Source organism: Carlito syrichta, unplaced genomic scaffold, assembly GCF_000164805.1.
Source record: "Carlito syrichta isolate Samal-C Ts95f unplaced genomic scaffold, Tarsius_syrichta-2.0.1 Scaffold307277, whole genome shotgun sequence".
NCBI lineage: Eukaryota > Metazoa > Chordata > Mammalia > Primates > Tarsiidae > Carlito > Carlito syrichta.
The window spans coordinates 202,348-228,504 of record NW_007251373.1 but is presented as its reverse complement, the minus strand read 5'-3'; the positions used below and the strand labels follow the sequence as shown (position 1 = coordinate 228,504).

The window sequence follows — 26,157 nt, the reverse complement described above, 5'->3', positions numbered from 1 at the left end:
TAAAGCCATTTCTGTCAACTGGACCTCCTCGCCCTGAAGCTGTCAGCAGCCATAAAAGCACACTGAGTGTCTTGAGTGGCCATACTGGGTGCCAGAAGCCCAAACTAGCCCACACAGAGAGACCATTTTGAGAAGAGATACCTGGCTAACTCCCAGCCACCATCTGACTACAATTCCATGAGAAACCTGGAGCTAGAACTATCCAGTTGAATACTTCTTCCAAACTCCCCCACAGAAATCACGAGAAATAATAGTTTCAGGGTGATTTGTTATGCAGCAGTAGTGACTGGAACAAAGATGCAATAGCCATCTTTCTGTCATTTCCATTCACTGCAGTTCAGACACATGCAAGAAAGACCTCTTCACACTGTCACCCATCTTATGAGTCAGCATTACCATTCACTTTATTAGAGGACATGGAGAAACCTTGAACAAACACTATCCAGAAAAATATCTGGGTTAAATCAGGATTTAAATTCTGGCCTCTGAACTTTTGAGGCTGTGCCTTGAACCTTAAGCCGAGACAAACAATATATAATACCAATTTATCAACACCAATGATATTGAGAATTAATAGCTGAATCTAACACGTCCTGTTATTTCAAGAGAAGTGCAAAATAGGCAGGTGTGGTGGCGTGGACCTGTAGTCGTAGCACTTGGGAGGCTGAGGCAGGAGGATCGTTTAAGCCTAGGAGTTCAAAGTTACAGTGAGCTATGACCCTACCACTGTACTCTAGCCCAAGTGACAGAACAAGATCCTATCTCAAGAAAAAAAAAAAACCTAAGAATTTCAAACATAACATCAATTTCCATTTTAAATTCTTAAGGATTCAAACCTTGTATTTCCATTTTAAATTCTGAGGATTCAGCTCTTTACATGAGTAAAAATTTAATAAATGTTAAATTTATTAAAGTCCAACAGTGATAAAACCAACTCTGGAGCATAGTGTATTACCAAGGAAGCATTACACACACATGATAATAAAGAGCTTAGTTAATAAATGGTGTTAGGACAAATGGCTTTTCACCTAAAAATTAGATCCCTAGTATTTTTTTGATTTTAGAAATGGGGGTCTCACTATGCAGCCCAGGCTGGTTTTGAGTTTAAATTTCTAGTTTTATGCCATTTACCAAATTAAATTCCAGATGAATAAAAGACTAAATATAAAAAACAAAACTTAAAGCATTAGAAGAAAATGTAGGAAATATGTTTACACACTCAAGTGAAGAAGGGCTTCTTAAGCAGCATGTAAAATATAAGTTATGGGGAAAAAGATCATGTCTTTTGATCATGTCAAAATGTAAAGCTGTGCAACAAAAAAGAAAAAACCCATAAAGTTAAAACAGAAACCAAAGATAGGGAGAAAAAATATCTATAATGTATATAATCAACAGTAATTAGTATCTAGAATGTATAACAAACTCCTGGCTGGGCACGGTGGCTCATGCCTATAACCCCAGTACTTTGGAAGCCCAAGGCAGAAAGATTGCTTGAGTCCAGCTGTTTGAGACCAGACTAGGCAATATAGTGAAGCCTTATCTCTAAAAAACAATCAAAAAATTAGCCAGGCATGGTGATGTGCACCTATAGTCCCAGCTACTCAGGAGGCTGATGCAGAAGGATCACCTGAGCCCAGGACATCCAAACTAAAAATAAAAAATAAAAAATAAAAAACCAAATACATATATATACTATACATACAAATATATCTGTATAAATAACAAACTCTTACCAATAAACTAATAAACTAACAAGAAAATGAACAGAAAATATAAATAAAGCAACCTGAGTGGCTAATAAAGATATGAAAAGATGCTCAAACCATCACAGAAATCATATAAATTCACATTATAAATGAAATACTATTTTATACCCACCAGACTATCAAATGTTAAAAAGTCTAACAATACCAAGTGTTAAAAAAAAGTACAGAGGGCTGGGCATGGTGGCTCAAGCCTGTAATCCTAGCACTTTGGGGAGGCCAAGGCAAGAGGATTGCCTGAGCTCAGGGGTTCAAGACCAGCCTGGGCAACTTGGTGAGACCTTGTCTCTACAATAAATCAAAAAATAAGCAGAGCATGGTAGCACGCACCTATAACTCCAGCTACTTGGAAGGTTGAGGCTGAAGGATTGCCTGAGCCCAGCAGGTCGAGGCTGTAGTGGTCGTGAGCATGCCACTGCACTCCAGGCTGGGCAACAGAGCAAGACTCCAACCCCCCACCAAAAGTATAGGGAACTGGAAGCTGCTTAACATTACCAGTAGGGATGTAAGTTGGGACCAATACGTTGGAAAGTAATTTGGTAATACCTAATAAAGTTAAAAATAAGTATAACCTGTAACTTAGAAATTCCTTTGCTCACAATGCAAACTTGAGTCATTACCAGGGAGAGTGAGGGCCAGTTAGAAGCCCAAACTTCACCTGCATGCAGCCTACTTATGTAGTTAATCCTCACTTGTACCTCACATCTCTATGATAAATACATACATACATACATACATAAGTAAAATAGCAGCAGATCTCAAAAAAAAGAAATTCCTCTGCTAAGGAGACATGTACAAGAATGTTCTCTCAAGCATTATTAGTAACTATAAAAAACTGGAAAAACACAAATGCCACCAACCACGAGAATAAATAAATAGTGGCTATTCATTTAGTGGAATTCTCCACAACAGCAAAAATGCAAGAACCTAGATATATATTAAAATAGGCAGATTTTAATTTTCAAAATAACCAAGTGGAAAAAAATCAGTTGCAGAATGTTATATTCAGTACACTATGTAAACACAACAAAATTAACCCTACAAACACAGTCAAGAATGAAAATACTGACTTGAAGAGCACAAGCCAATTTCAGAACAGTAAATGCTTCTGCGGACAGAATGAAGGGAATGGAAACTGGGGGAAGAGAGAGGCTCGCCTTTAACTGTAGTACTTCATACTTTTTGTTTCAAAATTAAGCTAAAATAACAAAATATTAATATTTGACAACTCACAATGATGGATAAACGTTAATTACATAATTTATGCACTTTTCTGTAGTTTCAAAATCTAGTTAAGTTAATAAAAACAAGGACAAAACACATTGCTTCCAAACAGTTGAAGGAATAAGGAAAAAAAACTTGATGTGTATACATATGAAGTCAAAATACAGAAATATGAAGGGAAAGGACGAAAATTAACTTTAGGACAATGATTATCATCCCTGTAAATGGTACAGGCAAGGGGTAAAAAAGAAACACTACTTGTATCAGTAATACTTTCTATCTTTAAAAATATATCTGAATCTGGAAAATGTAAATTCTGGGTGATGAGTAGTGAAATGTTTTACTTATTTCTCTATTTTCTGCACCCTTAAGTATTTCATGTTTGAAAACTGAAAACAAAAAATAAAAATAGATTATGTGGTCAGAAACATTTAGAAATGCTTTCTGTAAATTGATTTACTAAGATTTTTTTTTACCAAGATAAATAAAAAAACAGTTAAAGAACATGTCACCTTTGTGGGAAGATTGTATTTTCCATCTGGAAGAGAAAAACTCTGAACTTCTCCACATGCAGCACAAAGAAAAGCCATCTTGGTGCAAAGAGGCTTTATATTACTGACACGAACCACTGTCCCTCTTAGAGCAATGTATTTTCCATAGTAATTTGCTCGAACATTCCTGAGCTGTGTCAGAGGTTCATAGTTGTATACCCTAAAAATAAAATAGGAACATATTTATTTATAAATTTATAGTGAACAGAAAGTTGAAGTTATTTATATTTTCACAAGTTCCTTTCAGAAGCAACTATGGAAGTCTCAAACCATAGCATCCTTATTTATGTCAGAAATCTTGCAAGAATTAGGTTATTTTTAAAAACAATGTGCTAAATCTTCCCTTCTCTTCTTGTCCCATAGGCTGTTCTCTAGGGAAAAAGAAGAAAAATTTATAACATTAAAAAAAAAAGAAGAATCTACAGATTCAAAAACTTTTGAGTTTGTAACTTCCTTCTAAAGAACTGTTACAAAGCATCTTCTATAAATTCTGGAAAAGAAAGAACCCTAATGACTACCTTATACAGCTCTAATGAAATTAAAATAGTGATAAATTCAAGAAAAACAAAATAATTTTATTTAATCCCCTGTATCTGATAGAAACTTAATAATTTAACAAAATACACACCCCTTAACGTATTACAGGTTGAATACATAATCCTTATACAAAATGCTTGGGACCAGAAGTGTTTAGGATTTTCTCAAATTTTGAAATATTTGCATTATTACTCATTGAGCATCCCTAATCTGAAAATCCGAAATTTGAAATGCTCCAGAGAACATTGCCTTTGAGTATCATGTCAGCACTCAATGTTTTAAAATTTTCAGATTAGGTAAGCTCAAGCTGTACAAGAATAATTAAATTTTCAGGGTCTTGATAAGTTCACATCAAAACCAATGTTTACAAAAATTTGCATGCTGGGAAATGAACTTTTTCTTTTCCTTTTTTTTTTTTTATTTTGAGTCGGGGTCTCTCTCTGTCACCCAGGCTGAAGTGCAGTGGCATGACCACAGCTCACCACAGCATTGACCTTCTCTGCTCAGGCAACCCTCCCACCTCAGACTCCTATGTAGCTGCGACTACCATGCCTGGCTACTGTTCTTATTTTGTATAGAAATGAGGTCTCACTATGTTGCCCAGGCTGGTCTTTAACTCCTGGACTCAAATAATCCTCCTGCCTCAGGCTCCCAAAGTGCTGGGATTATAGGTGAAAGCCACCGCACCTGGCTTGGGAAATCAACTCATTTAGGAAGAAAATGTTGATTTCTGTCATGATATCTTTGAATAATTTTCAGTGAGTTCACTTTGGTATGATGATCAATCAGACAGCAAGGAACTCATAACCTTTTTACTGATTTCCCTGTTTTTATAACATGAGTTTCTCATTCTTATACAGCCTTCAATGCCTGATTCTAAGGAATACCTTAGTACATCCACTTCCTCACCTTGCATGAATGTGCGGCACATTTACCATTGTTTCTCCATCACTAGACAATCCTTCTTGGGCTCGTAGTTCAGCTGCATGCCTTTCAAGGTCCTTAGTTAATACCTAAACAGAACAGACATTGACTTTAAAGTTGGAAAACTATCCTCTTTTAAAGCAGAACTCTTTTATAGTTTGTAAACAGTTCAGAACAGAATAAAAGTCGAACAGAAGTCTAATAGCCCTTTAAAAATCTAATATTTAGTTACGACTACTTAATATTTACTTATGACTACTTAATATTTAGAGTTATGACTACTTAATTTATCATTGATTGTTTTATTTGGGGTTTTGCTGTCCCTGGTCCAAAAAACTCCAGCATCTCTGTCCGCTACTTTCTATCCAACTAACTCTAATATTAAAAGTCTCTACACATGTCATAGTGTCGACTTATCCTTCTTGTTGAAACTGTCTTGTCCACGAGGTCTTGTCTACCAGGTCTTCCAGTGCTCTGAACCAGGGTCCCCCCACTGTCTAGCTCTTATGACTTTTCTAGGGGAAAGACCCGGGATTCAAGGTCGTCACCTGTTAGGTGTGTGAACCAGGGTGAGTTTCTTAAATCACTCTCAGTCCTGGTTTTCCCAGTTGTAAAATGGGGAGGTAACAACATGCACCTCCGAAGGCTGTTGTGAGGATTAAATGAATTAGCACATGAAATGTGTTTAGCATAGCGCCTGCCACACAGTAAGCACTCAGTAAATATTAGCACTTGTTTAAAAAAAAAAGTCGCTATATTAGTCCCCCCAAACCATTACCTCCTGGTTCTAACTTTGAAATGTTTTTCTTTGTCATTGTTGTTGTTTAGAAACAGGTTCTCATTCTGTGGCCCAGGCTGGAATACAGTGGCACAATCATAGCTCACTGCAGCCTACAATCTCTTTGGCTCAAGTGATCCTCTAGCCCCAGCCTCACAAGTAGCTAGGATTGCAGGTGCACACCACCATGACCAGATAAGTTTTTTAAAAAAATTTTGTAGGCCAGGCATGGTGGCTTATGGCCATAATCCCAGCACTTTGGGAGGGAGAGGCAAGAGGACTGCCTGAGCCCAGAAGATCGAGACCAGCCTGGACAACATGGCGAGACCTTGTCTTTATAGTAAAATTTAAAAACTAGCCTGGAGTGGTGGTGTGCGCCTGTAGTCTCAGTTACTTGGAAGGCTGAAGCAAAAGGACTGCCTAAGACCTGCAGGTTGAGGCTGCAGTGAGCTGTGATTGTGCCACTACACTCTAGCCTGGACACTGACTTAAAAAGAAAAAAATTGTAGAGGTAGGTTCTCACCATGTTGCCCAGGCTTATCTTGAACTCCTGGCCTCAGGCAATTCTTCCACTTCAGCCTCACAAAGTGCTGGGACTACAGGCATGAGCCACTGCACTTGGCCAAAAATTATTTTTCTATTTCTTCAGATTCACTGATCAATCAATAAAGGAAAATAAAGACAATCTTGACTTAACACGCACTGCCTTGGCACTTAACATTAAATATTATGTACAAAGCAGTTTGCTAACAATCTAAGAGACGAAATAAGATGCATACATACAGCTATATACCGAGCATAAAGGCTCATGCTTGTAATCCCAGCACTTCGCAAGTCCAAGGTAGAGGGATTGCTTGAGCCTAGGAGTTCACGACCAGACTGGGCAACACAGCAAAACCTTGTCTCTACAAGAAATCAAAAAATTAGCTGGGTATGGTGGCATGCACCTGTATTCCCAGCTACGTGGGAGACTGAAGAGGGAAGACTGCTTAAGCCCAGGAGTTCAAGGCTGCAGTAAGCTGTGATTGTGCCACTGCACTCCAGTCTGGGCAACAGAATGAGACCTCAACTCAAAACAAATAAACAAACAAGATGCACATTTAGAGTTGCAATTGTTATAAGAACCTTAAAGATGTACAGACAAAATGCTATGTGACTTTTGTAAAGAGGTCATGAGAACAGTTTCATAGAGACAACTGATCTGGGCCTAAAGAATTTGTATACATGAGGGAAGGGAATTCTATGTGGAATGTACAGCGCGTGCAAAAGGTAGCAGTGTTCAGAGAATACCACAGGGAGCACAGTTTAGTTGGACTGGAGTGAATGAAGGACAGTAGGGGAGAAATGAAGTTGAGCCAGATCATGAAAGGCCTTCAACTCCACAAAAAGGATTTATACCTCATTTGGTAACAGTCACCACAGTCTCTCAGGAGATCATATTTTACAAAGTATGGCAAAAGTTTAGGAAGGATAATGAAGGCATTGCCTAAGACAGAGGCAGTAAGGATGAAAAGGCAGATTTAGGAGACATTTTAGAAAGAGAAATGAAATAATGGAGAAATAATGAGCCAGGTGAGTCTGAAGACAACAGTCAAGGTTCCCAGTTTGGGTTACCAGCAATATACTCATCTTTGTGATGAACTGCTTCTAGCACCTGGATATCCTTACCTGACCTGCTCTAAATCCAAATTCCAGCCACCTCTTTAAGACTGATTAGACCCCACCACCTATATAATAAAGTCTTCCTCTGAGCTTTTCCCATTCTTCTCCAACAGCTGAGTATCTCTTCACCTCTGCATACACCCAGCCCTTTGTCTATGCCTGTTCTGAAATTTGGTACTCTTCACCCCAAAGTACTTATCAGTTTGCTAGCCTAAAAATCTCTTTCACAGATGTTGTGTTACCTAACCCTGGAAAAAACTCTGGCAGGCAGAGGGCAGGCAGAGGACAAACTGTTATTTCCACCTGACATACAGGAAATTTCAGGGAAATGAAATGGTTTGCCTCATGTCAGAACCTACGTCTGAGGTTGGTCTTTTTGTACCATGTTCATAACTGAAAAAACCATGATGCTTTGTCTTTTTTTTCCGAGTCAGAGTCTCACTCTGTCGCCCAACTGAACTCAGGCAATCCTTCTGCCTCAGCCTTCCAAGTAGCTGGAACTACAGGTGTGCGCCACCACGCCTGGCTAATATTTTGATTTATTGTAGAGATGAGGTCTTACCAAGTTGCCCAGGCTGGTCTCGAACCTGTGAGCTCAGGCAATCCTATCACTTCAGCCTTCCAAAGTCCTGGGATTATAGGCGTGAGCCACCACGCCCGACTGATGCCTTGTCTTATTATCCCTATGAGACTGCATATCTCCTTGAAAACAAGGTTTAATTTCTGCACAATCTTAAGCAAGATTAAGCAAATCCAAATAAATCAGAGGCAGATATTTTATTTAGGTAAGCAATTATACATAGAATAAATGGCATCTATTAGGACAGGAGTGCAATCTTTGTGTACTTACCAACATCTTTTGGTAAAAGCTAAGTATTCTTTAGAGAAGGTACCATCACTGTAAAATCTTTCTTTATAATTTAGACAAAATTTGCATAAAATATTCACCTGATGTACTGCCAAACCCATGCAAGCCAAGGTTTTCTCAGGCGCATCTCTCAGTTCATTTGCTATATTTGGTATCAAGCTAGTTATTTCATTGTCTTTTGTCAGTTCTTTAAAATCCACCAAAATACTTCCCTTCCTTTCTATTTCATCCTATAAAATATAAAAGTATGGGAACAATAATTGCTTGTTTGGTATCAATTATCATAACTGAGCATTCACTTTGAGAAAGCAAATAACATTTGCATGGAAATAATGTTAAGTACAATGTAAGTATAAGCTTCATGCTATGCATGGTTCTGGTATTTTAAATATATTAACTTATTTATGCCTCTTAAGAACCCTTTGAGGTAGGTGTTTATACTACTATCTTCAACTGAAAGAGAAAACTGAGGCACAGATAAGTTAAGCAATTCATCAAAGTCCACACTACAGGTTAAGTGGCAGAGCTGGGGTCTGAACCAAGACAGTCTGACTCCAGTTCCTATCACAATCACCAGCACCTCAAATACAATAAGACAACACATAAGAGTAGACTGGTAGCTCTGTTGTAAAGGAATCTTACCTTGTCATATAAATCAATATGCCTTGTGAAAAACTTTTCAAATGCTTGAATCTTCTCAATAAAAGGAGAGCTATCACTGTAAACTAATCCAAGAAATATGGCATTAGCACCAATAATTACACACGTACAAGCATATTTTTCATGAAACAGAAGAAACACTATATACACAACAGATTTTTTTTCTAATTGCTTTATATTCTGATTACATTTGGATAATAAATGATACAGAATATACACTTAAGATTCTAAAACAAGTTTAGGTCTATGTAATCTGAAATGCAGACAGGAAGTATCTCTCTATAAAAACCCCAATAGCTGAGAAACTTCATGCTGAATCTTCGACACCTAACAGCACACATTAGTTCAAAAAGCTTACACAATAAGTTATAATAAAGCCAAAGTCAGACACATAAGCAGTGCAATGAAGTAGTTTTGAAGCACAGTTGGTCAACCCTAAGGCACCTCTTGAACTCCATCTTTAGGACAGGTCCAAATATCACTTATAATTTTCTGAGCTATCTGCTGGAGAACAATGTGAGTGTTGGTAGCTAATGCTTCCCAAAGCAACAACAGATCACTTATGAAACATACCTGTCCATCAACAGAAAAACAGACTCCCAATAGAGAAAACATTTGTAAAGTACTCTATTTATTCACAAAATGAATACTGAGTGCCTGATATGGGGCACGGTCCTTGACCTTAAGCAGTATAGTCTAGTGGGAAAAAGATACATACATAAAACCCATACCTCAAGAGACATAAAAAAACAGATATTTTAAGAACACAGAAGACAATTCCCCACACGGAGATGGACAGAGGTATATCAACTGGTGTTTTTTTTGTTTTGTTTTGGTTTTTTTGAGTGGAGTCTTACTCTGCTGCCCAGGCTGGAGTGCAGTGGCCACACTGCTCATGGCCACTGCAGCCTCAACCTACTGGGCTCAGGTGATCCTTCTGCCTCAGCCTTCCAAGTAGCTGGAACTACAGGCACATGCCATCATGCCCAGCTAATTTTTTATTTATTGTAGAGATGAGGTCTCACCAAGTTGCCCAGGCTGGTCTCAAACCCGTTGGCTCTGGTGATCCTCTCACCTCAGTCTCCCAAAGTGCTGAGATTACAGGCGTGAGCCACTGCACCCAGCACTAGTTGTGCTCTTGATGATCAAAGGGAGGTTCCTTAACAGAGTTTCTATGCAAAGCTGTGCTGGTTATTGTCTCTTGGTTCCAAGTCTACTGTTCTATTCTCTGGTCTAGAATGCTATGATCAAGATCTATACCCTACATTTCTCAGATTCCCTTTTAACTTCTGCCAGTTGCAGGCACTTTAGAGATGGAGAGTAGCAGTAAGTGAGAGAGAAATTCATCCATGTTTCCAGTTGTTTTCATCACCTCTGCAGCTACAAAAGGTAGCTACAGTTATAGCCTCCAGCTCCCAGCACCAAATGAGTCATGGCCCCTCAGATACCAGTGGCAACCACCTTCATTCACCTCAGTGATCTGTACAGCTCTGTAGGGTAGCTTACAGCACAGCTCTGTAGGGTAGCTTTCAGAAGTCCAAACAGAGTTTTGTAGGGTGCCCCTTAGAGGTTAAAGCAACAGTTATACTGTGCTTTCTCCCCCACCTTTGAATTCCTACGTTCTTGTAAACCGCAGACCTTAACTTTGGTTTCCTCAGCCATGAGGATTGCTGCTATTTCCTCAAGTTACTACTCTGGAGAGTTACTTCAATGTTTCCTTTCTGCTCTTTCAGTCTTCCACTTATATATCTAACTCCCTGTACTGATCTCCTTTTGAAATAACTAGTGTGGTTTCTGTTTTCCTGACTAATATAAAACATAAAAATAGTGCTCTTGAAAAATAACATGATTTAACTATTTGGTTGAACAAGATTAAAGGGGTATATATCAGTAAGCCAAATGAATTATAGTAATATGAGATTTAATAGCTACAAACAAGTTAAGAAAATATAATTTATGGTGCTTTTGCACTTTTGACTCTACCTTCAGAGAAATAAAGCTTCCAGCCCTTATATGGTATGAATTGATCCAATGTTGACTGTAGTAGCAAAGACTGTGGTGTTTGTCCTGAAAAAAATAGAATACTAGGTTAGCAGAAACAGCAAACATTTCCTCCCAATTTGCTTCTCCTTCCAAATGAGAACCTGATATAACATTAAAAGTATCTAAATTAGAAGTTTCAGTAAGAATTTGGGACATTAATGTTCAAATACCTGCTAGGGAGTAGCATCAAATAAAAGATAGCCTGAAATTGGAAATAAACTACTTTATATGATAGACAAGAATTGCTTTCTTCATGAAGTAAAAAAAAAAATTTGAATAATCATTGACCTCACCTACCAGAAGTATGTTTTCCTGTGGTTTTACTCAGGTCAGGTCTGTGTTCTCTTTCTTTCCATTTTCCTGAGATGTTCCCACCACCTCTCCCTCTTTTCCAACTTTGAAATCTTCCTCGTCCAAATCCTCTGCCTCTATACTCTCCATTCATGGCTTCTAAAAGATAGAGATGAAAAAAGTCTCATCAAAACTGTAGGGAAAATAATGCTTGTAAAAATGTATTAATGCAGTAAAAAAAGAAAAAGTATTATACTCTAGGTTTCATACTAGTAACCAGGCTTGCAAAGTTATACACCTATGATACAAGACCCAAACATTCTACTGATGGAGATTCTGCTACTCTCCATTGCTTTTAAAGGTATACCACAGTGTACCTTAAAATTTAGTAACTATTAAATAAAGCTTAATTAGAAATACTAGATGCTCATGGGCTAAAAATAAGGAAAGATTTTCAAGAAGACCCCACTAAATAAATGAAAACAAGACAGGTAATCAACTCTAAGACTGTTTGCTGTGCTTGAGACTTACAGAGCAGGACAGGATGGACATAATCCTGGCCTGTGAGACATTAGGGATACACCATCTCCTTACAAACACTTTCTGTGCAATTTTTCTGTAAACCTAAAAGTGTTATAAAAAACAAGGTCTACTTAAAAAATAATTCCTATCCTAAGGACACAAATACATAATTTATCTGTAGCTGTAACTCAATTCATTACAACGGAACCTATCCCAATCTTTATTTGAAGGGATTTAGTTGATAAGTTAATAACTAAAAAGTTCAAGATTTGGGAGGACGACAGAACTCTGATAACTAATCAGACATTACACAGTACGAAACCGAAGCTCAGAGACATTAAGGAAACTGATGAAGTTCAAAGTCGTTTGGTGGCAGTACAGAGATCAAAACCCTTCAGGCTCCTAAGTTGAGGCCCTCCCTCAACAACGCTAGGCGCCATACCCTTGACAGACAAGATAATTGGTGAGAACAGTAACACCAACACAAATGTAAGAGATGGGACTGGGAAAGGAGTAAAAGAGCCACCCACGGGCAGCTGTGCTTCGTTAAATAATCTTCTTTATTTACCTGTCCTGAGGCTAAGTTCTTACTTGCTTAGGGTGGAGGTCCCAAAGCTCTGCCAGTTCACAACTGGGCCGGCTCCGGGGTACACCCTGATATGTCCCGCCAGTTTCTCCCTCCCTCCGGTGGGGACGCACCTCAGGACTAAGGAGAAGTCTCCGAAATCTGAGTTCCTCGGGTGACCCCTGCCAGGTCTGTGGTTCTCTTCAGCAGCAGCTCTCTTGACGTCCCCATGCGAAGTGAGACTCTATCTGTGGCAAAGGCTCGAGAACCTGTCGCAACCGCACCTCAGAATCAAGCCCGCTTCTTTAAATTCTTTTTTTGACGCTTCTGTGACGCAACTTCCGTTAAAGAAAGTGGCGTTGCGGAAGGGGCGGGGCGGAGAGCAGCCAATCAATGAGTTTGACCGGAAGGACGCCACCAGGCTCCCGGAAGCGGTCCTGAGGTCTGGACTGGAAAGCGGAAGCGGCGTGCAACACGTGGGGGCGGTGCCGGTCGAAGGGGTCCAGGTCCCCCGGATTGTGGGAAGCCAGGCTGGTGGTTAACAGCGGAAGAGGAGGGACAGGCCGCGGGGATCTGGAGGGACACCGCGGAGCAGGGAGACCGGCTGAGCGTTATGGATGGTTCAGGGGAGCAACCGGGCCCGCAGCCACTGCATCCCGGGGGCCACTGCATCCACGACGGCGACTTCGTGGTGCTGAAACGGGAAGATGTGTTCAAAGCAGTGCAAGTCCAGCGGAGAAAGTAAGTCGGGACCCCCGTCCCCACCTTCTAGATGTCTCCCCTCCACCCCCACCCAGTTCTCTCCAAACCCCTCCTATCAGGGTCCCGTTCTTGGCTCTCGATCCCGATCCTGTCAGAGAGAGCTTTTCCACCAGGATCCCGTCCTCAGCCCTTCGAATGCCTCCTACCCCTCCTGTCTTCCCACAAACTTCCCCTCCATGGTTTTATACCTGGCTGACTACCTTCAGCTTCCCTCTCAGACTTTCCACAGAATCCCTTCCCCAGAATTCCATTCTTAGCCCGCGAATGCCCGAATGCTTCCCTCTCCCGCCCACCGCCACCCCATCCTGGGGTTTTTACCCCTAAGTCCTTGGGATCTTCTGACAGACCCTTCCTCTTTACTCTGGGGTCTCATCCTTGCCTCTTGTCCTCTCGGCTCCCCCATTTCCCCCCATAGATCCTCGTTCCTCCCGAATCCCTCAACCAGAATCTACCCAATAAAAAATGAAATCTCTCCCAGCTAGTCTGGCTTTGTGACCTTTTCTGTCTACCCAAACAGGATATGGGGAATAGGGAAAAGAGACATTTTCCCGTAGAATGTAGGATCACTTTGGAGTTCCCTCATTTTACACCAAGGGATTCAAGGTCCAGAAAATTGCTCAAAAGCAATTTGCTCGAGGTCTCAGAGCTCAGGATTAGGTTTGGTTTGTGCACCTGCTGACTAGTATTACTGTTTTAGTACTGGAGAAGTGGGATTTTGATAAGTTTCTGGGAGGGTTGGTGAGGTTGCTAAAACATGACAGCTTATTAATGGTGAAAATATATTGGGGTGGTTGGGTTAATTTATAAGTTTGATGAATGAACCAATCTATGTAATGACCATCCAGGTGAAACTTTTTTCTTTCTTTTCTTTCTCATATTGTCCTTGTAAGTTGCTCAGCTTTCATATGTAGTTGTTTGCACTTTTTTTTTTTGAGTTGGAGTCTCACTCTGTCGCCCAGACTGGAGTGCAGTAGCACACTTCGGCCACTGCAGCCTCGACCTGCTGGGCTCCGGCCATCCTTCCGCCTCAGCTTTCCAAAGTAGCCAGAACTACAGGCATGTGCTACCATGCCCGGCTAATTTTTGATTTATTGTAGAGACGAGGTCTCGAACCCACCGGCTCAGGCAATCCACTCGCCTCGGCCTCCCAAAGTACTGGGATTACAGGCTGAGCCACCGAGCCTGGCCTGTTTGCATTTTTAATAATGTACTCTTTTAGATAAGAACTTCTTCTGTACCAAGGAGATAGCAGCATCTTTAGTTGAAAAGTACTATTTAGACATTTATTTGGAAATTCTTTTCATCAGGCCTCTTCTTGGCAGAAGCAATAGTGGCAGTTTCCATTTTATTTAGAAAATAACCTTCTGAGCTTAGTTACACTCCAGGCCAGACTCCCCCATCCCCCTTTCCTCCGGTCTGTACTCATCTGATTGGACAGAAGCAGTCCTGGCTCTCTAAGAAGGAGACTTTGTAAATCCTACTTCTTCCCAGTGAAGATGTAGCCCCACATTCCTCTGACGGGGGCAGTGACCTGTCAGACCAGCCAGTTTGAGTGAAAAATCCTTCACCTTCTTTGCACTTAAACTAGTAGAGAGATATACCCAACCCATCTCAGATCCAGTGTTTAGATAGCACCAAGGTGTTTGAATGATGAGATGTGGGGGTGGGGGTGCACATCTGGGCTGATTTGAGTTTCAACTTGTGAGGGGATTTATGTTAGTAAATACAGTGTCTGTTATGTTTTGTTATGTGCTAGTATCTGGAGACCTGACAAAGGGCAAGAATTGGCCCTATCTGGATCACCTAGGATCATGCAGGATTTTGCTCACATGGTTTAAGTAAGCTTTAATGAAGATGTGACACATACAAAGATGTGGCAGGATTTAGGAAATTAATAAAGGTGATGCACTCAGGGACTGGCAATGGTGGTAAGACTTTGACATGGGAGCCTATGTGATGTGGCAATGCTTTCTGTCATGGTTAGCCTCCAGGGACACAAAGAGGAGAGAAGGAGTGAGGTGTGGAAAAAACAGAATTAACCACTACATGTATCCCAGAATTTAGTGTTCTGTGCACATGGACCATGTCCTGATGCTACGTGGGCTTCCTAAGATTCCTTGGTCTTTGCGTTAAGATTTCTTTTGGAATGGCCTTGACTAGCACTTTGGCATTTATTGGAGGTTGACATGTTTCTGACTAGTCAGTTGCAGAGCATCTATTTCATACATCCAAAATAGTGCACCTGAAGTGGTATGGTGTAGTGGAACGAACCTGGATTTGGATCCTAGCTCCAGCACCTTGTAACTATGACTCTGGAACAAGATACTTCTTCCTGGGCTTCAAATTGCGCTTCTAAAAAAGAACTATGTTCCAGGATTACTTTGAGAATTAAATCAGAGTATGAAACATCACTGGCACAGACTGCCTAGCCCTGACTGGCATTCAGCAGATGTTAGTTTACTTTTGAGAGTAAAGTTTGTGTTTTTGTGGAATTTTCCTTTTAAATTTCAATAAGATAAAAATCTGGGTCGTAGGAAAACCTCAAATTGCCTAGTCCTCAGAAGATTGTTGTCAGTATAAGTTTCCATTTCCAAATCTGTAGATTGTTTTTTTTTTAATTTTTTTATTTTAAATATATGGGGTACAATTTAGGGTTAGATATACACATGTTCATTATGCAGATACCCTTGTTGATGAGGTGTGCCCCCCATCTCCCACCCCTGGCAGTTTCCCACTACTGCCAATCCCTTTCTTATAGTATTACAATCATTGTTCAAGGTCCGTTTATGAGTGAGAACATGTGATACTCAGTTATTTGTTTCTGTGATAGAACACTGAGTATTATGACTCTAAGTCCATCCAAGTTGCTGCAAGGTTCATAATTTTGTCCTTCTTTATGGCTGCATAATATTCCATCGCGCATATGTACCACATATTTTTTATCCAGTCCCCTTTCAATGGGCAGCACGGTTGGTTTGTAGAGTGTTGATAATGTTTATTTACAAATATAATTTGCTTTTATTAGATAATATTCTGATAAAACACCTAGTTAGACCAAGCCCAGATAGTTTGTTTAATCTTGTCTCAATGGTTATTCAGTTTTGAGATTTTTCTGGGGTGAGTTGCAAGGGGTGTCACAGTGTATGTCCAGTGGCATGGCAGTCTTGGTGACCCTACCTGCAGTTCAGGAAATCTGCAGAGGCTGTGAGTTTGGACATTCTGGTAAACAATGCAGAGTGAGGTCAGACTAGTGTTTCAGAAAGGAAATGTCTTCTGTCTTTGCTTCTTCTTTCCAAAATGTATTGTTTTTCTCTTTTCTTTATTAATTCTAGTCTCTCCCCCAGCCCTGGTTCTCTCTAGAGTATTTGTTGCTTTGTGTTCAGGGATAATTCTGCTGATTTTCCATTGTGGAGACCACTTTTCAAAAAAGCTATAATGAACATGTCTCTTCTATACTGAACATAAAAAATTTTCAGCTAATTGACTTTTTTTCTTCCACAGAAAAGTAACTTTTGAAAAACAGTGGTTCTACCTGGATAATGTCATTGGCCACAGTTATGGAACCACATTTGAAGTGACCAGTGGAGGAAGTCTGCAACCCAAGAAGAAGAAGGAAGAGCCCACTTCAGGTGCACTATTTTGGATGTCTTCAATAGATGCTCTCCAACTGACTAGTCAGAAACATGTCAACCTCCAATAAATTCCAAAGTGCTAGCCCAGGCTATCCCAAAAGAAATCTTAACTTATAATCTAAGAACTGTAGCTTAGTGGAACAAGACAAGTACTACCCTTGGCCATGACATAACTTAGATTCTGGCTCTAGCTCACTATTAACAACAACCTCTTGTCCAAAAGCTATTATTACTAATTAAAATTATTAAAGTGAACAGATTTAATAAAATAATAAAATGAAAACATTTAAGTAATAATTTAAAGTTGAGTAATTAAAATACTATTAAGGTTTTTCTTCAAACCAGTTATTTAAACACTTTTAATTTAACATTCATGTTTTCTGAGCACTAAATATCTGCCAAGTATAACTACGAGTGTAGCAGTTCTTGAAATAGACTGTCTTATAAAATGTACTTACCAGGAGGGAACATCAAAAATAATCAAGTAGAGATGCAAGCAGCATAATTTCTGATGGCAATACACGCTGTGAAGATTATAAAGCAGGGGCGTGTACTGGAGCCAGTTTGGGTGAGGTGAGCTTTGCTGAGAGTGTGAGCTCAGCCTTGAGTGATAGAAAAGAGATCCAAAGCCGGACTCGGTGGCTCAGCCTGTAATCCCACGCTTTGGGAGGCTGAGGTGAGTGGAATGCCTGAGCCCGCGGGTTCGAGACCCACCTGGGCAACTTGGTGAGACCTCATCTCTACAATAAATCAAAAAAATCAGCCGGGCATGGTAGCATGTGCCTGTAATTCTGGCTACTCGGAAGACTGAGGCGGAAGGATCACCGGAGCCCAGCAGATCGAGGCTGCAGTGGCCGGGAGCGGCCATTGCACTCCAGTCTGGGCGACAGAGTGAGACTCCAACTCAAAAAAAAAAAAAAGAAAAGAGATCCAGCCACTCAGAGATCTGTCGTCAGAACTTTCCAGACAGAGGGAGCAGCAAGTGCCAAAAGCCTGCTGTGGCACCTTACTAGGTGTGTTCAAGGGACCAAAAGAAAGGCAATGTTGTTGAAGCTGAGAAGTCAAGAGATGACCAGAAAAGGTAGCAGGGACCAGGTCATATGCAACCTTGCAGGTCATCTTTGGAGTGTTTTCTCTTGGCTGTGTGGTTTTAAGCATCAGAGCACATGAGCCAATTTGCATGTAAGAAAAGAGCACTCTGACATCCTAGTGGGTAGTATTAGAGGGGCAAGATGGGAACAGGAAGATGAGCTAGAGGCTTGGAGTCATTGTGACAAGAAAGGATAGGGGACTGCGGTGGAAGCAGTGGGATGGGGAGGCCAGACTTTTGTGGTCGTTGGGTTGGATGTGGATATGAACTTAAAAAAAAGAAAGATCGTAAAATAGCATCAGACTATACATGTCATAAAGCAATTTCTTTCCTTAGAGACTAAAGAAGCGGGCACTGATAATCGAAATATAGTTGATGATGGGAAATCTCAGAAACTTACTCAAGATGACATAAAAGCTTTGAAGGACAAGGGCATTAAAGGAGAGGTAATAGTCAAAGGATTTTTTGTTTTGTTTTTGTTTGTTAAGTGTTTAGGAAATTGGTTTTTAAGGCAGACTTTACTTAAGGTAAAATGGAAAAATAATGTTATACTTCTGTTAGAAATAGGTTGAAATGTACATGCAATTCAATATATCAAAGATCTTGATTCTTACATACAGAAATATAAGTGAATGACATTACTAATATTAGCAGTGGAGAATTTAATAATGGTACATATTAGGACTTAACTTGGATCATTTTCAGTAATGTTCTCAGCCAATATCTTCAGAAATGAGTTTCCTTTACCTTTCTTCTCCCTTTATTGTGATCTCTGTTCTTTTACTTTGGTTTGAATGAAGTTGTTAGGTACTTGTATTCTATTACAAATTCTAAAGAATATAGAAATACAAAGTACATCTATTTGGACTTCTGTGGAAAGGGAACTGGAGAATCAGACCGTTGGATGCATCCTGGGGTAAGAAACCTTTGAAGTTATCTGTTCTGTGAAAATAAAGTTTCAGAAAATCTACTTGCTCCTTTTCTTATAGGAAATAGTTCAGCAGTTAATTGAAAATAGTACAACATTCCGAGACAAGACAGAATTTGCTCAAGATAAATATATAAAAAAGAAGAAAAAGAAGTAAGTGGCTTTTGATTGAAAAGTTGGAAAATATTAAGTCCTTATATATTTATAATATATATAATTAAGAATAAAAGATTTTAAGTCTCTTTTTCAAATTGGTATTTTGTTTTTTCTTTCCTCAGATATGAAGCTATCATTACTGTTGTGAAACCATCCACCCGTATTCTTTCAATTATGTATTATGCAAGAGAACCTGGAAAAATTAAGTACGCTTTGTTTCCTTTCAAAAGTATTATTGGGGGAAAAATATATCTTTAAGAAAGTCATGATTTTAAGTAAAATGAAAAATTTGCTCACCTGCATAAAGTGTCCTCCTACCTCATAAATTGTAAGTCCTTTTGCTGTTGCCTTCAAAGCAATCAATACTCTTATCAACATAATTTTTATAAGACAAACAAAACTTGAAAAATGATTATTAAAATGGCAGGCTTTACTTAGCTAAAAATGAATGAATTATTCTTTTTATCTTAGCCACATGAGGTACGATACACTAGCCCAGATGTTGACATTGGGAAATATCCGTGCTGGCAACAAAATGATTGTAATGGAAACATGTGCAGGCTTGGTGCTGGGTGCAATGATGGAACGGATGGGAGGTAAGATTTAATATTTCAAGTTCAGTAAAAGCCCACCTTAGTGTGAGTAAAGGAATCCAAAAATTCAAACTCATGGCAAACTGATTGAGTTACTTGGCAGTTAATGGAGTGACTTGGGAGAACCTGCATAGCTCCTGGCCCAGGGACCTGCATTCACAGTCCACATGCCCACAGTTAGGCTGTGTTGTTTATAACCCCCAGGTCCCCTGTGGTGATTGTTCAGCCTTACTATCAATGGGTGTGATGCTGGAGGCTGTGGCTGGCTAGGACTTCCAGGACAGTGATGTCAGTAAACTGTTGGGTAGTTGGTGCTCATTGTATTGGCTTGAGTTGAGGTGATTCAGAGGGAAATTACTAAACTTGAAGTCTTTCCTGGAAGACTACTGCATAGCCTGAAGCGCCTGTCCTTTCTTTGACCCCATGGAGGATAAGAACTTATAACTGCTGCCTTTGAGGATTGAAGTGAGAGGAAACAGAGTCAATCACTAGTCATGAGACATCCAAATTTGCAAGACCACAGGGTTTTACAGTAGTGTCCAGTGGGGGTAAGCTTCTTTAAGATTTCATGTTTACCTGTTTTGGAATTATGTTACCTCCACTGTGAATATTCAGAGACTCCAAACTGGTCCCCAGAGGAACTGTGTCATCTTCAGTCTCTGAATAAAGTAGAAAGACCTTTATCTTATGACTGTGGAGGACTCACTGAGGGTTTGCATAGTCTAGAGTTCCCTCCATCAGCAGATGTTTGTTCCTTTCATCTGTTCAGGTTTCGGCTCTATTATTCAGCTGTACCCTGGAGGTGAACCTGTTCGGGCAGCAACAGCATGTTTTGGATTTCCCAAGTCTTTCCTCAGTGGTCTTTATGAATTCCCCCTCAATAAAGTGGACAGTCTCCTAAATGGAACGTTTTCTGCTGAGATGTTATCTTCTGAGCCAAAAGACAGTGCTTCAGTTGAAGAAAGTAATGGCACACTTGAGGAAAAACAGACTTCTGAGCAAGAGAATGAAGACAGCATGGCAGAGGCCCCAGAGAGCAATCATCCAGAAGAACAAGAAACAATGGAAGCCATTTCTCAAGATCCAGAACACAAGGAGCCCAAAGAGAGAGGAGGCAAAAAAGATTATGTAAGAATGCTGGGAGCCCCCACCACTATCATAATAATCTCCTCAGGGCCTCAGTTAACTTCATTTAAGGAATAAGATTATGTTTGGCTGTGGAGCATCAGCTCCCAAGATGATGAATATCAAAACAGCTAGAGAAAGAGTGTGCGTTCATGTACGCAAGTGTGTGATTTAATCTTTGGGGTGGAGCTTTAGTATACAGAAGCATTGCATAGGTAGCTTGATGATGGTTTTATAGCATATAGGCTTTCTTTTTTTTTCTTTTTAATTTTAAAGATGTGGGGTACAATTCAGGGTTGGCTTTCTTATAAATAATCTCCTTCTATTGCTTTAGTCCAAATTGATCAATATTTTTGAAATGGTTTGACAGACTAGAGCATTTCCATAACCCTGAATGACCCCAATACGTTAGTTTCTTATTTTTCTTCTTGAAGATTCAGGAAAAACAAAGGAGACAAGAAGAGCAGAGGAAAAAACGTTTAGAGGCTGCTGCTCTGCTGAGTGAAAGAAATGCAGACGGGTGCGTTGGTAAAAGAAGGCAGGAGACTTCCTGGTGCATGTGGGCTCTACTTTAAACAGATTGGCATTCTCTTTCTGCTGGTCTGCCGTGATTCTCGTGGGACCTGAGATGAGTATTCTGCCTTGGGTTGAGAAGGAAAGGAGGCTGGGTCTGGCAGAGGTGGGAAATTGACTGCGCTGGTTTAAGAGTTTTGGATGAAATGTGAACCTTCTCTAATGACAGTGCACTAGATGAGGCTGTGTCGTTCCACTAGGTACAGGGGTGGGGCATTCAAGTAATTTGAGAGGCATAGGCTTAGAGAAACCTCCTGACAAGAAGAGGTAGATTCTGATATCTGCACGGCAGCATATGCAGTGTTGGATTTATTCCCAGATGATTTTTTTTTAAGTTAAGATTGTCATCAAATGCTACTTAAGTTTGCCAAGCACCAAAAGAGTTGGTAACCCTGTTTTTGATTCCTAGAAAGAAATAACTCATGATTTTATTGTTTCTGATTTCTAGAATGTTATATTTAAATTCTGTGTGAGTCATGCAAATCATATACATGATCAGTTTAAATGCATTTTAAAACCTTTGCTCCACGTTGAGGGAGCAAAGAAATAACTTGTCTGATATTTTCCTAACAGGTTAATTGTAGCAAGCCGTTTCCATCCCACCCCACTGCTGCTGTCTTTGCTGAACTTTGTGGCTCCTTCAAGGCCATTCGTGGTCTACTGTCAGTACAAAGAGGTAATAGTGAAATGGATGGAAATTCTTGCATCAGAGTGTTGATTCTCAGACTGCAGCTCAGCAAGTAATTCTTAACAGCTTTGTACCTGTTTTTGCCTGCAGCCTCTGTTGGAGTGCTACACAAAACTGCGGGAGAGGGGTGGGGTCATCAACCTCAGACTGTCTGAAACCTGGCTTAGAAATTATCAGGTACGTGTTCTTACAGCCAGGTCCCAGAACACTCTCAGAGTTCTGGATCGTTGCAGTAGTACTGGAGTGGTTAAACAGAGATATCTCTGTTCCTGTCTCCAGAGGTGGAGAAGTCTCATGCCTGTACGCAGAGAAAATGTTCTGATTTTTCCTGACCCTTTTTCTCTTTTCATATCAGAGCAGAGCGTATTATTCTGTAACTCCAGCCCAGAGGCATTTAAAATGCAAACAGTTGTGGTTCATATTCCCCAAGACCTCATACCACTGTGGAAGGTGTAATTGACAATAGCAAAATCCCCAGGTAGATGTAAAAGTGGCTCTTTCTTTACAGGGATGTTTTTAGGATTTACTAGTGAGCTCTGTGTCAGTTCAAGTCTTCTGAAAGACATATGCCATGATGGAAGTCTAAGTGTAAGAGATCTATTGGAGGAAATGCCTTTGAAAGATAAGGGGAAAGGGAGCAAGATTGATGCCTGTGCATGGAGGAGGTGGAGTAGGAAGAACCTGAAGTGCTGCTCTGAGCAAGTCTCAACCAGGATGATGGGAAGCACAGGAGCAAAGATCACCCCATAAAGGAGCCCTGTGTTGGGCAGATGTGCTCCAGCCCTCATACCCATGTTCAGTTAGTGACTGAGAGCAGCCTGTGACCCCCCTCATTGTGAACATGAAGCAGATCCCAAAGGAGCAGCAGCTTTAGGCTTTCTGCTACCCGAATGCCCTGCAGCCAGTTCCCTTGTGATGGGAGATCTGAGGGGAGTGCCTGCATGCTGCCATAGGTATTGTCTGGTAGCCTGGTATGTTATACTGTGGTCCAGATGCTATGGAGGCTTAGGTAACCTTGCTCTTCATGGAGATCGTCTTATTTAGCTGAGGTAACAGGAGAAAAGAAGTCGTTGGCATCAACAGGGTAGCAGGGAAAGGAGGTTCTGAGTGTACCTCCAGTAGCTGTTTCTCCATAAACCCACACTCCATTCTTGGCTATGAAGTTTCCTGGAGCCAAGAAGAAGAAAGCTATATACAAGGCCCAGAGTACTGTACAAGCCATTTGCCCATTCCCCACCAGAAACAGGCTTCAGTTTATTTTTCAACAGAAAATCACTTAAGCCAGTTCCTGTACTCTTCTCTACACTGTCATGTAAACTAATGGGCTTCTTAGAAATTGGACCATTTAAATCATCAAGAGAATCCATGGTTTAAATTCTCATTTTTGGCATGTGTTCTGTTTTCATGTACTTGATTGTCTTGGGAAAGCATGAATGTCTGTCTTTTCTGTTTTGATTAGGTTTTGCCAGATCGAAGTCATCCCAAACTGCTGATGAGTGGAGGTGGGGGATACCTTCTCTCAGGCTTCACTGTTGCTATGGACAACCTTAAAGCAGACACCAGCCTCAAATCCAATGCAAGCACTTTAGAATCACACAAGACTGAGGAACCAGCAGCTAAAAAACGGAAATGTCCACAGTCTGAGTCTTAATGCTTCAAGAATTGCTTTGAATTTTGTTCTCAGGCATTATACAGTTAGTACTTAAGCGTTAAATGCCATTACTAATTGTTTTTTCCTGTCCTAAGAATAAGAACATGCCTGTCCACCCATTCCTGGGAAGGAAGAGTCAGCCTTTTGTCCACTGTTGACACAGATGGGTTTTGTCTGTCAAAACTGCAACCCTAGGATGTGCGGTAGATTGATATGACCAAATGTATTTAGCAAAAACCCTCTAAGAACTTCTAAATACTCTGTGCAAATATCAAGAGAATTTCAACATCCTAAAGATGTATTTATACAAGACTTTTTTTATATTTTAAGCTAAGTGGAATGACAACATAGCTAAAAATTCATGGGTACTGAAAGGAAGGAATTGATGGAAGTAATTTCCTCTATTCATTCCATTCTCTTCAACTTAAGCAATATGGATGTGTGAGTGTGAGATTTACAGTACCAAATATGTCCACCCAGTTCCCTGCAGTGGAATAAGCTTTTCTGAAATGCTAGGTTTTATTATTTGGCTATCATTCAGAATATTTACTTTACTGCTTTTTCTGTGTGTGTGTGTGCATAAAAAGGTTTAGTAGGGTAATTTTTGCATTAATTTGCCAATTCTCTCATTTTTGTTCTAAATAAAGTGACTAGAATTTTTGTGTAGTATTAAATTAAAAGGAAGAGAAACGGTTTTTTTTTTTTCCATCTGCAGACTTACGGATACACACCGCACACATGTCTACACATGTATATATGTGTATAAAAGTTGGTATATAAACATTTACATATATACATATATGCACATACATATCAAAACAGATTGTCTTATCTATATGAGTATATACACACACATACACACGGAGACAAAGAATATACAATCTATTTGAACTATGGCAAAGTTGTGCAGGACTTAGTCCAGTTCTTGTATTAGTGTCACTCCTTGTCAAATATACTTTAAAGTGCCTTTTTTGCTGTTATTAATGCTAGTCTGAAGAGCTCAGCATGATTCAGTGGTTACCCTTTCTAAGCTCTGAACAACTGTGATCAAATCATTTGATTACCTGCTGCAGAGAAGAACAGTGTTAATGATAAGCCAAGGCTCTTCTCCATTTGAGTGAACGAGTCTTTTACTCACTAGAATGTACTCATGTGTACTGTTCTTGTCATCATAGAATAGAGACATATCATTCTCTGAGGAGCATCTCAGAACAAAAGAAATGTTCCAAATAGCATGTGCTTTTCTGATAATGGCCAGTGTGATTACCAGCAGTTCAGTTTTTATTTCTTTTTCTTAAGATAATTGTTTTTAAAGACTAAAAATGTTTTGCACTGTGATCCATCTGACTAACAATGATGCAGTGATGCCACGTTGATTGGCTTTTGGCCAACTGTGACACATGGTCTGTTTGGCAGAGAACATGCCTGGATTGGCACCTTACAGAACAAGTTGCAAGCTGTCGTCACCCACATAACAACCAGTCGAGTTTAGTCAAGGAGAACAGAAAACTACGTAGACTGAAATCAGCAGGGGCTGGTCTCCAGTAGTCCTGTTAGAACCATCTCTTACTTGAAATTCAACCAGTTTCAAGTCCCATTTCATTCCCTAAATTCTTCATTTTAGTCCCCTGAGGGGTCTGGGGTCTGAGCGACCTAGTCCTTGGTTCCCATATTCTTGTGAACTCATCTTACCAGCACCAACAGCAAAAGTTAACCTGTGTTATTTTTTCTCATTTATATAATTTACTTCATCTTTGAGTACAGTTGATTTAATTCAGTGGCTTACAAACTCAATGTGCAGTTAGTGCTTGAAAACTTAGAACACCTGGGAGAACTTGTTAAACACAGATTGTCAGATCCTCCACCCCAAAGTTTTACTCAGTAGGTGTGTGGTGGGGGAGAATATTTGCATGGTAAGTTTCTGAGTGATGCTGGTGTTCTTAACCCCAGGAACCACCCCCTTGAGAACCATGAGTGCACCCACATCATGGCTGCAGCTAAGCATCTGAACATAAGTTGTTTTGTCTTGTGTGTAAAATGGACATTCACCTTTGGACCCGATGAATGGATAATTTGACTTCTAGACAACCAGCCACCAGGAGAGTTATGTGGAATAGCACTTTGATGAGTGGCAATCAAAAAAATTAAAGACAAATCGTTTTGTAATATTCATGCTATTTTTTTGTTGGACTAGAGGACAATATTCTGTGATGTCTGTTAAAGGGGTGATTTTAGTTTAGGGGCAAACTCAAATTGTATAAAACAAATCTTATTGGGCAATCAATCATGTACTTGTATGTGGAAAAGCCAAAAATATATTTCTTAATATAGAAAAAAAATTAGTATTTGCATTTTGTTTTAAAGTGTTGGTTGTAACTATTGCAGGAACAATACTAAATACTAAAAAAATGCCCTAAAAACCTATGGTCAAAAGTCACATTTACTGCAAATGGTCCTGATTTTATAATGTTTAGATGCAGTGTTAGAAAGGACCAGAGTATATCTCATACTTTTATTTGGATTATATTGTTGCCTTTAGGCTAGTATTTTTGTAAGAAAGGTTACAGATAG

The 26,157-nt window shown here is 39.9% G+C and overlaps 2 protein-coding genes across 3 annotated transcripts in view; one reads left to right on the top strand and one right to left on the bottom strand.

The window, feature by feature from the left end:
* The window catches only part of MCM8 (minichromosome maintenance 8 homologous recombination repair factor), a 36,540-nt gene extending 25,085 nt beyond the window's left edge, over window positions 1-11,455 (bottom strand). The window contains exons 1-6 of the mRNA XM_008064309.2: window positions 11,308-11,455; window positions 10,951-11,034; window positions 8,950-9,032; window positions 8,388-8,537; window positions 4,985-5,088; window positions 3,500-3,698 (exon numbers count right to left, since the gene is read on the bottom strand). Of these exons, the coding sequence (XP_008062500.1) occupies window positions 3,500-3,698; window positions 4,985-5,088; window positions 8,388-8,537; window positions 8,950-9,032; window positions 10,951-11,034; window positions 11,308-11,455 (768 nt within the window). The remainder of the gene's footprint in view (window positions 1-3,499; window positions 3,699-4,984; window positions 5,089-8,387; window positions 8,538-8,949; window positions 9,033-10,950; window positions 11,035-11,307) is intronic.
* A 1,377-nt stretch (window positions 11,456-12,832) lies between these two features.
* On the top strand, window positions 12,833-25,925 carry TRMT6 (tRNA methyltransferase 6). 2 transcript variants are annotated; one of them, XM_008064308.2, is made up of 11 exons: window positions 12,839-13,129; window positions 16,652-16,779; window positions 18,209-18,318; window positions 18,862-18,953; window positions 19,079-19,162; window positions 19,428-19,552; window positions 20,319-20,677; window positions 21,109-21,194; window positions 21,821-21,923; window positions 22,026-22,112; window positions 23,395-25,756. In XM_008064308.2, exons 1-11 carry the CDS (start codon window positions 13,002-13,004, stop codon window positions 23,584-23,586), a joined length of 1,494 nt encoding a protein of 497 aa, XP_008062499.1. In that variant the 5' UTR covers window positions 12,839-13,001; the 3' UTR covers window positions 23,587-25,756. The 2 variants fall into 2 exon arrangements, with proteins under 2 accessions (XP_021571357.1, XP_008062499.1); XM_021715682.1 differs by lacking the exon at window positions 18,209-18,318 and having other exon boundaries at window positions 12,833-13,129; window positions 23,395-25,925.
* The last annotated feature ends 232 nt before the right edge of the window (window positions 25,926-26,157 follow it).

Excerpts from the sequence above, each read along its gene's own strand:
- TRMT6 (XM_008064308.2), top strand. The coding sequence starts at position 13,002 with ATGGATGGTTCAGGGGAGCAACCGGGCCCGCAGCCACTGCATCCCGGG. Across the intron at positions 18,954-19,078 it reads ATAAAAAAGAAGAAAAAGAA|ATATGAAGCTATCATTACTG; the intron begins GTAAGTGGCTTT and ends TTCTTTCCTCAG. Across the intron at positions 19,163-19,427 it reads AGAGAACCTGGAAAAATTAA|CCACATGAGGTACGATACAC; the intron begins GTACGCTTTGTT and ends TTTTTATCTTAG.